Here is a 12,784-nt window from a genome sequence, read left to right on the forward strand (position 1 = left end):
TCTCCTTAGTTCTAGGTTGCTTCTCTCCTTGATTAGTTTCCACCCGTTGCTTCTTGTCCTGCCTTCAGGTGCTTTGGAAAATAGCTTAATTCCCTCTTCTTTATGGCAGCCCCTGAGATATTGGAATACTGCTATCATGTCCCCCCTTGTCTTTCTCTTCGTTAAATAGACATACCCAATTCTAGCAACCGTTCCTTATATGTTTTAGCCTCCAGTCCCCTAATCATCTTTGTTGCTCTTCTCTGTACTCTTTCTAGAGTCTCAACATGTTTTTTACATCGTGGTGACCAAAACTGGATGCAGTATTCCAAGTGTGGCCTTACCAAGGCATTGAAGATAGATAGATAGATAGATAGATAGATAGATAGATAGATAGATAGATAGATAGATAGATAGATATAGATACAGATATATAGTTGTAGATAGATTATACATACATATATACATACATACTTTTCTATATCCATTTATCAAGAAAATAAATTAGTAGCTTAAATGCTTAGTAAAGTTCATTTTGATTTGTTTCCCTTCTGTTGGACCACAAAATTCTGGACTGTACACAACAATCAGCACAGAGAAGGGTAGCTTATGATGAATATATTACCAGGGGAAGAAAATGACTGTAGTAGTTGATCTTCCATTGGGACCTGGGCTACTATACTTGATTAGCTAATGTAATGCAACTTCTATCCTCTGGGATTTTGACCAGTGTTAAATCCGCCTCTAGGCATGTAACTTTCAGTGGGTCATTCCAGCCTTGGAACAGCTGAGTCAAAAAGGGAGCAGAGTCAGACAAAATGATTTAAAAATGTGGGTGAAGGACAAACTTTAATTAAGTAGTTCTGTTATTATAGCTAGTTAATTATTTCATAGAACTGCATGGCTCTATGGCTCAAATGTTACTCAGCTGAAGAGCCAGTTCAGTGAGGTGACACAGCTGCTGGTCTAGAAACCAGGAGAGGATGAATTCCACAGTAGTTCTCCCTTGGAAACAAAAGCCAGCTGGGTGACTTTGGGCTAGTCATTCTCTCTTAGCCCAACCCACCTCACAGGGTTGTTGTTGTGGGGAAAATAAGAAGAGGGAGATTTGGCATGTATGCTGCCTTAACAAAAAATAAAGACAGGATAAACCATAACTAAACTGGAGTTGAAGTCATGAAATCCTGCCTCTTTAAGCCCACCTACAGAGGTACTTAAAGACTGTACATACATAATTTTGAATTTTCAGTATTTCTACATACATACAAAACCCCCTTTGCCACATACAATTATATAGTTTGGTTTGGTTCATAAATGAACAAGTATAATGTTTTGGACTTATTCATTTTTTAAACAATTTAAACATTTAAGTCATAAGTCACTTTTTTCAGCACTGTTGTAACTTCAAGCAGTCACTAAACCAAGGTCATAAATTGGGGTTTACCTATATACAGAATCTGCACCCAGCTGCTGCCTGGACCAAGTCCACTAAATCTGAAGTAATCTGAATGAGTCCCTTAAATTTTCATTATTTACAGTATTTCTGGAAGCTGGAAACTATGGGCCAGTGAGCTTAACATTTGTAGTAGTTACGTTAATGGATTACTCCTGGAAAAAAAAAAAGGATTAACGAACATTTAAAAGCACACAACTTGATGGACCCAAAGTAGCATGGCTTTACCGAGTGCAGATCATGTCATACTAATCTGATTGACTTTTTAAACTGTGTCACAAATGTTTTGGATGAAGAGGGTACTGTAGGCATAGCTGATCTGAATTTTAGCAAAGCATTCGATACAGTGCCATGTAATGTGCTCATAAAAAAGTTGTACAGGCTAAGGCTTAACCACTCGGTGTTTCGATGGATAGGAGGTTGGCTCAGGGATCCATCCCAGTGTACGATTTTAATGGGGCTCTGTCAGAACAGAGACCAATCACACACGGTGTACCACAAGGACCAGTCCTAGATCCTGTTCTGTTCAATGTGTTTGTTAAGTGATATAGCACTTAGACTTATATACCGCTTCATAGTGCTTTACACTCCTCTCTAAGGGGTTTACAGAGCCAGCTATTACCCCCAACAATCTGGGTCTTCATTTTACCGACCTTGGAAGGATGGAAGGCTGAGTCAACCTGGAGCTGGTGAGGATTGAACTCCTGGCAGTGAGCTGCAATACTGCGTTCTAACCACTGCGCCACAACGATTCACGGATCTCACAGAAGAATTGCTAGATAAGGTTTGTGTTTTTGCTGATGACACAAAAGTATGTAATAGCGTTGATGTTCATAACATAGAAAACGATTTGGCACTGCTGGAAAATTGGTCAAAATTGTGGAGACCCTAACCCTCAGCGTTGTTGTTATGGGAAAACCAGAGGAGGGAGGAGCATTATGTATCTTCGCCACTATGAGTTATTTATTAAAAAAAAATAATAAAGGTGGGACAAAAAAACCAATAAATAAATAAATAAATAAAGCTTGGTAAGGTTCTAAAGCAAAACTTTAATAAATTAATATGCACGCCCAGCAGAAATACAAAAAGACAACTGAAAACCACAAAGCCATTTTCATTCATTCAGTGTTGCCCTCTCTAACTGGAAACACACTAAAAGGCTTTTTCTTAAAATAGCAATCAGAATATGTTTCTGCTACGTGAAAATGTATTCCAGCAGTTAAACAAATGTTATGATATCCAACAAAAATTATCCTTCAAGTAGGAAAAGAATGATAGGAGATGTCAATAAACATTGAGAGATTCTGGATCTCTGGAGTTTGTTCCCCCCTCCCCCTCTGAAAGATCAGAAACCAATTACAAAACAGAGCAGAAAACCACCACAGACTGACACTGAGAAACATGCTAAATCACAGTCACAGACTACTTCAGAATGCAGATGCTGACTCCTTCTCCTGCGCCCTTAATAGGAGAAGCCTCACAAAAGAGGTGAGCAAGAAGCAGATCAAGTTTAACAGAATTTCTGGACTAGGATAAAACAGCCCACAGCTATAAATCCTGGGAAGCAGAGCATACGATCACCTCTCCCCAATATTTTCTGTATGGGCAAAAGCAACCTAATAAAACACCTTTCATACAGCACAACCTCACAATAAAAATTCAGCTGCAGGAGCTGGCTCAATTATTCACAGTCCTCCCGATTTTTCTCGCCATCCGCTAGAAACACTTGCACACGTACTCCAAGTTCAAAATAAAATATCTTCATTTTTTATAAGCATCTCCACCACCAGTCTCTGATAACGAATGTCATTCAGGGCAGCCATTGCATCTAGCCCAGGCGCTCGCATAAGGGTTGGTCCGAAAACAATGCCAAGATTTTCTGCATTCATGAGGTTCTTTTTTTCGTGGAGAGTTACCCTGGAACAAGACAGAAGGCGATTAAAATGTGAGCTATCAAAAGCCTGGATGAGCTGTAATTGTGATCTCATCGACCCAGAAATGAAAAGGGTCACGTGAAATACAAATTAAAGGTAGCTTGAATGGTCATAACCACAACCTTTGTGCAAAAACTAAAATTCTCAGTGTTCCCTAGCAAACACTTATGGAAATGCTCCAATAAGGCTGATAAAGAATGATGGGTAAGGCAACAACCATAAGGCAGATTGAAGGGAGGAACAAAATAAAATATTAGATGCCTTTTGAGTAAGGTACTGGAGCTAATAAAGGGTGATTCGTTCTCTCTCTCTCTCTCTCTCTCTCTCTTTCTGATAGGGCATACACTCTGTCTGCATAGATCTACAGTTCCTACTATCTCCCATGTGAAAGCATCCAGCAACAATGAGTCTGATCTTCCTATGTAGGCAGACTGGAATGTCACAATTGTCAGAGTGAAACATGTGGAATGGCTAGCTAGGCCAAGAAGTTGCCCCAAAGAGCTCTGTTCTTTAAAGCACAGAGTCACTTAACTCAACTGCAACACTTGTCCTTGTCAACCCTTTAAAAATAAAATAAAATACTTCAGTCCATCTCTCTCCCTCTCCCTCTCCCTCCCTCCCTCTCCCTCTATTCCTTGCACATCATAGACAACTGCCAACATAGCAGGGTATTTCATCAGCTGCCCATCATTTGTAATCAATAGAAATAGGTATGCTTTGGACAAGTCCTTCTTGTATTAATCAGTGTTTCTTAGATCAAACTTAATGTCTTAATAAAGGAGGTCTTTCCTTTTTCTCTCATATAATAATACTAGAATTCAGGATCATTGAAGAAAGGTGAATGATGAGACATTTCAGGATACAAGGAAATATTTCATGCAGCATCTACTTATATTATGGATTGGGCAAATGCATGCCAGGTGAGGATTTTAGTGTACTTATCTGTGACTGGAAGCAAAGTAACTCTGAAGATCAGATGTTGGTAAAAATAGTAGAAAATTGCTATTGTTCTCTGGCTGGCTATTTGCAGAAAGAGGAGACTGAGTTAGGTGGCCTTTTATCCAACATTACTGTTCCTTTATTTATTTAATCCACCTACCTAGTGCAAGGTCCTTTCACTTTTGGGTGCAGTTCTATCATGGTACAGGCGTTCTCACAAAATGGTAGATATGGTACACCCATATACCAGCAGACAAACAAATTGCTGGCCTTCAGCACTCAACATTTTAGTTGCTAACAATGGTTTTGGGTCTAATACTCAAGATGTTACCAGAAATATTTTATTCTTATGACTGGTGCTATGTTTTGCAGCATGGTAGCTTCCTACTCATGAAAATTACAAAATAAAATTAGACCAAGAGCTTGACAATCACCAAGGAAGGTAATGGTCAGTTCATTGCACCCGGATACCATAGTGGGGACTAGACTGACACCCTATTTTCTATATGAACTAGATCAGGGATCCCCAACCCCCGGTCTGTGGACTGGCACCGGGCCGTGGCATACCAGCAACCGGACCACGCAAAAACAAGTGAAGCCCCATCTGCTGGATCCAAGCAGCACACGAAACCATGCCCCCTCTGGTCCGTGGAAAAATCTTTCTCCACAGAACTGGTCGCTGGTGCCCAAAAGCTTGGGGGCCTCTGAACTAGATGCTTCAAAGCCATGAACAAGGCAGGGAGAAGAGGGAGGGGGGCCAAGGAGAGAAATCTCCCAACTTTTGCTCTTGTCCGCTTGGAGCAGTCTTCTCTCCAAAGAGCTGTCTACTTCCTGCTACACTTTGGAAAAGATCTTGATCATTCTTTATAGGATGGTATCGTTCAGTTTATTGTGTTTTAAAACACGTATTTGGATGTTACTTGTAAACAAGTTTGAAAAGATTTATGTTCAGAAAAATGAACATATACATAAGTAAAAGCTATTTTGAGACTATTAATATGCCATTATGAATTCCACAGAGGGAGGATAGAAGTCTAGAAGTGAATAACACCGTGTGCCTTTATAAAAGGTTACACTTGCCTCGTCTATACTCATGACATAAAGCAATAAAATGTAATCCAACTACTTCCAAAGCCACTACAGAAAGACAGACCTCCACAGATCCCACACTTTCTGCCACTAGTTAATGGGTACAGTAGGAATAGCTGCCCGCTCCCTGTTTCTGTTTGAATGGCATAACATACATATAAACTGCTGTCTTGAGAGGCTATGGTTTGGTTTATGGTGGCTAATTGCCTATTTCAGAAAAAAACCCTCACATTTGTAAATTAGTTTTTGAGCAGACTAAACAAAAGCTCTAACGGATATTACTGATTTACAGCTCAAGATAAATGCCATTAAGGATTTAGTCATTAAATAACTAAATTTCCATTATTGGAAAGTTCATGAATTATAAAGAAAACATTAAAAACCCATCCCAGAGGCTCTGTTTAATGTGGAATTAAATCATGCCAGACACCTATAACAACAGAAGGGAGCTGTAAGTTTGGGAACAAATGGTTCTGAAGTTAGACAACTCTGCCCTGAATTGACTTTTCAAGCTGATATTTTAAAGGGCCGGAGTTAGAGATGAGCAGAATTCTGTCCCTCCAACTGCAAATTCAGATGCCTCCAATTAAATAATTACAGGGATGAAGACCCAAGACAAGGTTACTTCCAACAATGAAGCAGGGGCTCTCAAAGACGTGTTTAGAGAGCTCGGCCAACACACCAGCTTAAAAATAGAGCCGATAGTGATGGTGAAGTAAAACTAGACTGTCAGAAAAATTGCAAGTACAGATTATTCTATGAAACAAGCTACACGGCTTGTTGGAGACATTGCACATTGCATGAACCATCAGAAGGTGTTAATCGGTTACTATTTATTTATTTGTTACATTTATTTGCCCCCTGTCTCGCTGTGGGGCTACGCTAGGCGGCTCACAATAGAGTAAAAAGAAAGAAAATGAAAGGAGTGTAAACAGAACAGAAGTAAAACAATAGAACAATAAACAATGACAAAGGAACGCAGCAAGAATAAATACATCAGTATGATAACTAAAAAGATGGATGGGTGGACAGTAGAGAGTGGGGGGGAGGGGATATAGGTGGAGTCTGCCATCAATCTAGCAGCCACCTCCAGTGTTGAACTTCCCCAATTTGTCCCCACTGATATGTGATAATATGGGTAAATTTTGGTCTTCTAGTACAGTTTCATGTAGACCATGTTGCAACAGACCAGACTAAGTGACCAAGGCATGAGTAATTATATGAAGGGAATCTGGGCCAGAAAGGGCAATAATTGGCACACCAGGTGAATCTGTGTGAAGACTTTCCTGGTGAGACTGCTATAGGTTTATCAAGCACAAGCTATGAGTCTAGGAGGACCCCCCCCCCAAATTGCACATAACTTTGAATAGGGGAGTGCAATCCCATTAAAAACCACTAGAACTAAGAGAGCTAAGTATCCACAGTTATTTGGTCTTATCAGGTTTGATTTTGAGCCTATTCTTCCTCATCAAATTCATCCCTGAAGAGCCTCCAGGAACTGGAATATGACTTCAATAGCACGACAGGGTCAATCAGAGGTCAAAATATACAGCTGAGCATCATGACTGCATTGATGATCGGTAGATGTCTTTGCCCAACAACTTCATCAATATGTAGATAAGAGAGGTGAGAGCATCAAAATTTCAGGCACTCTGAAAACCAGAGGCTGTTTCAGAAGGATACCATGATTAATGGCACCTAGGATTACTGAGAGATCAAGAAAACCTAGGATGATTGAATCATGTCTATTCTGGCTCAGCCAGAGGTTATTAGCAAGAAGCCATGTATGTAGTGATCAATGGATTTTTTAAAAATGGAAGCGGTTAGCCCAAGAACTTGGAACAAAAAAAGCTTGGTGGGCTTGAGATATGGACAAATCCTTTCATTTGCTACCTCTTCAAATGTGCCATAAGATAGCGTAATGTTTCACAGTGCGCAGGTGGCAGTAGCTTCAGTGCTTCATGAAGTATTTCCAGCTGTTCATCAGGATCTGTGGTTTCTGAAATTGAAAGCCAAAAGCTTGCTTAAGCCAAAAGATGCACAAATTAGAGGAGCCTCTTCGAAGGCCTGTGTTTTTAATATTATCCATGTGAATTATGTGCAAGGAAAGGAAAAGTAGATAAAGATTATATTATCCTTACTGTCAGGTGGAGAATAAACTTTTGCTGTCCTTGAACAGAAAAAAAGCATGGCTACCTAAATAAGCTGACATACATGAGAAACAACCTTGTTTAATCCTGTTGCTATCTAAACCTAATGTCTAGGCTGGCTAGATATTAAAAACACCAAAGCTACAAGCATATAGCTATCAACTGCAGAACCAATGACAGGAGGACTAACTGTTCTTCATAAATTAAAGACACCGCCTTCAAGAATGCTGCCACAAAATCTCTGCTAATCAATTGTCCAATACTGTGTATACTGGTAATGGACTTTGCTATATCAGATTATTTTTTTCTATTACTAAAAAAAAAATGCTGAGTTCTTCAAAAGTTGCAATATGACTAGCCCTTTAAAGATGAGAAAATCTGGCTCTGCAATTTACATGCATCCCTTATTTCAAACAGACATAACATGAACAATTTAGACAAATTTCATGGTAATAAAAGTACCCATTTGAGAAATGATACAATTTAAGGCTTACTTGCAGATTCAATGAATTTGGGGTAGGCATCATATGTGATTAATGGAATTGGCAAGTCCCTGAAGTAGAGTTTAAGTGCACCGGTGATAATGTTGATATCTTCATACATATTCACGGAAATGTCTGCTTTTTCCCCATCTGTACATAAATAAAGAGGGAGGGGGACCCAAAATATAAAATGTACATGATATTAGCAAATGGAATTGTAATTTGCAATGATATTTAAGACAGTACATACACTGTTATACATACAACACAAGAGCAGAAACGAGGTAAAATACATTTTGAAATAAAGACCCTGTTCTATAAACAGCACTTTTCAAGGTATCTGTGGAATTGTTATCTGCAAAGAAAAAAATATATAACAAGAGAAAATTGCCTGTATTCACATTAGCTGGGCTCTGTGATTCAGCTGCAGTCTACTGTTGCCGACTTTAATTTCTGTTCTCACAGAATTGTAATTGGTTTCAATGAGATTTGGGCAGAGTTATGCCTTTCAAATGCAAGATTATTTTTTTAAAATAAAAAGTGCCACGACATAGAAAGTCAGACACAGAGCAAATAGATTTCTTCTTGTTTTGTTGCCCCTACAATGGAATTGGCAGAATGAGAGATTATGGCATCCATAGTCTCCAGCCATTAGAGATAGTGAGAAGCATAGTCCAACGTGTATTGATGTCAGATTAGGAAAGGTTGCACAAAATCACATTCAAAGACAGCCTTCAACATTTTAAAATGAATAATAACCCAATTTTAGCCTCCTTAGCAAATTAGCACAGATGACAGAAAATGACAATCACCTCCTAGTACTATTCATGAGTGTTACAGTAAGTCAGATGACTATAACTAAGTAATTGGAGCGTGGCTCAAGAAGTTAGAAGGCTGAGCTGACAACTGGTAGGCTCATGCTCCAGACCTGGTTGCTGCTGCGGGTGGGGTGAGCTCCTGTCATATGCTCAAAAGCAGGCGACTGCAAGTAGATAAATGGGTACCACTTTGGTAGGCAACCTTATGGGGATACTGAACATCCCCTGGGCAATGGTGTCATCACTGGCAGATCCTTTCACCACGCAAGCACGTTGGTGCTTCTGACACGGAAGTAGCAGTAGTACTAAGTAATCACAAACTGCATTTTAAAAGCTTTTTAAAGCCATTCTTAGAACCCAAAAATAATTCTCCAGCCTTTTTTTGGGAGAATGAGCTGTGAAATGGCTGAGATCTAAGCAGCTACTTAAAGGCTCAAACAGTTCAAATATATCTAGTTTGTTTTTCATTATTTCTTTCCTGGACCACTGATCTAACCTACCCAGTACATCATGTCACAGCATCCTAAGCTCATGCAGGTTAAAAAATGCTTCATATTTGGCACTGCTGAGAGGACTGCTTTCACAGGAGCAAATCAACTTCCTACTAGTCATGCAATATTAATTCACTGGATTCTAGCAAATACGATAGAGGTAATTATTATGGTAAGCACTGAGTAAAGAACATACCTCGATCAAAAGCCATTTTGACATCTTCAATTAGGTCGCTGAATCCTGATACTCGGTAGAGTCCTTCAGAATTGAGTCCTTTTAAAATTAAAATCATTACTGGATTAAGCCATCGTTGCTTTCTGATAGACGTGCACTTTATGGTTAGCAGTACATAAACCAGAGTTCATTTTTTAAAGCTGTAACTTTCTTACTCAGCATAATGTAAAATTGGCTTTCAATTATTCTCTGCAAACATATTTATAATAATGTTTCCGGAATAAGAAAGATGCCATTCGTGCATATGTACATTCTCATCATGCTTTTCCCTTTCAAGGTAAACAGCTTTACACAAAGTACAGATAAGAAGTAATAAACATTAAGCCAAAGAAATTATGTGAAATTAAAGCCAAGATGGGTTCTGGCCCATCTGGTGACATCCATGACATATGAAAAGATTGTGATGTAATATAAGATAGGGAATGTTAAAAAGCATGAATTAACAAATGAAACTAACAATAGATATTAAGTGTGTCTTTGAAACTAAGAGAAAAGAAAGGGATGTGATGAAGGCTGTCTCTGCTTGTGAAATGGAGCTGATGAAATTAAGAGTCCATAGGCTGGTGATAGTTGCATATTATGTTCCAGGGATAATGAAAGAACAAAGAATACATTTTGGGAAAAACTAGACAATATTCTGATAGAATGTAATCCGGGGGGGGGGGGAGGAATCTATTAAGTGATGTGAACAGATGGGAGGAAATGTTATGAAAGAGTATAGAAAAACTGACTGGGCCATTTGGAAACTCCCCAAATGAATGAGAACATTGACTGTGAGCTATTTGCTCAGAAAAAAATGTCATTGTTTTGAATTGTGTTTATGTACAATCCATATGTACACACACAGGAAAAGAATCAATCAAAGCACGATTGATCTAATTATTTATGATAAAAGTGAAAGAATTGGCAATGAATATAAGACGTCTGAATGCTGGAAAGACCACTCTTGTGTCAAAAATGGGGTTTGTGGGAGGGGGAGGGGGAAAGGGATTGTGGAAGGAAAAGAAAGAAGCGAAACAAATGACAGTAAAACAAAACCAGGTGCAGGAAGAGCAATGGGTCCTGCTTAAAAAAGTATTAGAACAGTGGTTCTCAACCTTTTCTTTACCCTGGATCCCCCCTTAAATACCTTTTGTGGTCACGGACCATGACCACGCACCCCCAAGACCAGGGGTAGGCAACCTCGGCTCTTTTTTACGACTCGTAGACTTCAATTCAATTCAAGTCAGCTATGCTGACTCAGGAATTCTGGGAGTTGAAGTCCATGAGTCGTAAAAGAGCCGAGGTTGCCTACCCCTGCCCAAGACTTAACTCAAGATTTAAACCATAACATTTATTCAAGCCTTTGTGGACCCCGTGATGACATCGCAGCCCCCCAGGGTCTGTGGACCATAGGTTGAGAAGCACTGTATTAGAAGACTGATTGCCAAATAGAATGAAGGAAAAGTAGATGAAAGACTCTGAAAATAACCCTCGCACATTGGATGTTTATACCAATTTACATACATTTAAAATTATGTAAGTAACAAACAGGCATCGTGAAGGAAGACTTGAAGGAGGAATTTTTTTTCTCACAAAAACGATTTCGCAAAAGGAATGTTGGTTCTCAGGGAGCATTAATATCATCCAAATCTAATGGAACAGTATCTCGGTACTATCAAAGAAAAGACAGCAATATATTGGATTGGCTTTATAATGTTCTTTTCCAAATGAATAGAATTTATATTTAATTTTCTCCAAGGTCACTGATAATTTTAGGACACCCTGGGTAAAATTAGTTAGAGCAAACCCCCAGCTGAGTGAGATCAATTTAACAGGATGATTAGCAAAGCAACCAAATCACTTAAGTATGCTTTACCTCTCGACTCAATTTCCCTAATGCACATGTCTACAACCATTGGTCTCTTCGTTAAGTGTACTTTGACTAGCGTAGTGAGATCACAGCTGTACACTTTTTTGACATGCTTCAAGTCCGGCTTGCAGTCATTGGGGACCATCTTGGAGCATTGTTTATGAACATTTAAGCCACAGTCTGATGAAAGAAGAAGACAAAAAGAAACGTTAGCATGAGATTCGGTGCAATGAAATTATACCTGTAAACTATGCAACACACCCAAAGACGCAGTTATAATTGTGCGGATTTATGCAGGATGCGAAGGGTGCAACACAGAATCCATTCTCTCTTAATTGCAGAGTTTTTGCAGGTAACTCGCTTTGGGATCCCTGTCAGTTTAATTTCTTAAATTCTAGTACACTAAATTAGAGAACCAGGTCATTTATCAGTACAGCTGGACGATTTTGCCAGTGGCAAAATACGTTTTTAGCTTTGAAGCTTTCAAAGCCTGGCAGCAGAACAAATACGTTGCATTTCTAGCTACCTACCATAAATTTTGTGGACACATTCAAAAGACTTGTGAAGCTATGCTCAGCGAGCTGTCTGAACATCCTCTAGCTCAAGGCAGAGCTTAGCTGTAGTTACCATAAAGCAGGAGCAAGGGTTTTTTGCAAGGGCATCCTGTGTTGAAGTCATCCAATATTGATTCTGGAATGCCCCACCCAAAGAGAGGCCATTCCACATGCTGCTACTGGAACTTCTTTGAGATTCCGCAAACAGTCCCTCGTCCTTTCTTGATCCAAAGGGTTATGTTTTATCACCAACCTTTGCCCCTCCCCACCCCCGTATGTGTGTGTGTGTGTATATGCATGTGAGTCAAAGCAGAAACACTATTGTGAAAAGTAATCATCTGAATTCATTGCTGGTCTCCTTCAAAGCCTCTAAAACCAGCAATCCTCTTTATCTCATTATCGGGTTATCCGAATGTTTTGTAGTTTTCTCAGACCACCGAGGCAGAGGAGATTAGACCATATTTAATTTTATTAGCAGGCAAAAAGCTTCAAAAATGCTGCGAAGTGGATTTTCAAATACATTAAGCTAAAATGTCTCAGACGAGCTGCTCTTTCTCTTTCATTTCTAGAGCACCACAGAAAAGATTTTATATTTAGGAGCAGAAAAAAAAGTCAGCTTTAACGTTTTCCAATGAAACTGAAATAATGTGTTTTTATTAATGCATGAGCAAACGCAAGACCTATGAGCACTGTATTAAGGCTGCCCCAAGAGGATCTATTTCAAATATTTGCTGAGAGTACAATAAGCAGAGCTGTCACTTTCCTTGCTGCTGCTGCTTTGATTTTTATCATCTCTAACTTTCAACCT

At 39.2% G+C, this 12,784-nt stretch overlaps 1 protein-coding gene across 3 annotated transcripts in view; it reads right to left on the minus strand.

Annotated features, from left to right (window-relative positions):
• Window positions 1–2,457: 2,457 nt before the first annotated feature.
• The window catches only part of CHN1 (chimerin 1), a 121,364-nt gene continuing 111,037 nt past the window's right edge, over window positions 2,458–12,784 (minus strand). For 2 of the 3 annotated variants that reach the window (XM_039339310.1, XM_039339311.1), the window contains 5 exons: window positions 11,429–11,602; window positions 9,532–9,609; window positions 8,039–8,176; window positions 7,288–7,393; window positions 3,178–3,349 (listed from right to left, as the gene is read on the minus strand). In XM_039339310.1, the coding sequence (XP_039195244.1) occupies window positions 3,178–3,349; window positions 7,288–7,393; window positions 8,039–8,176; window positions 9,532–9,609; window positions 11,429–11,602 (668 nt within the window). Of the gene's footprint in view, window positions 3,350–7,287; window positions 7,394–8,038; window positions 8,177–9,531; window positions 9,610–11,428; window positions 11,603–12,784 lie in introns of all 3 variants that reach the window. The other variant, XM_039339308.1, reaches the window with a different exon arrangement.

Source organism: Crotalus tigris, unplaced genomic scaffold (assembly GCF_016545835.1).
Source record: "Crotalus tigris isolate CLP2741 ecotype Arizona unplaced genomic scaffold, ASM1654583v1 scf7180000017733.2605024, whole genome shotgun sequence".
Lineage (NCBI taxonomy): Eukaryota > Metazoa > Chordata > Lepidosauria > Squamata > Viperidae > Crotalus > Crotalus tigris.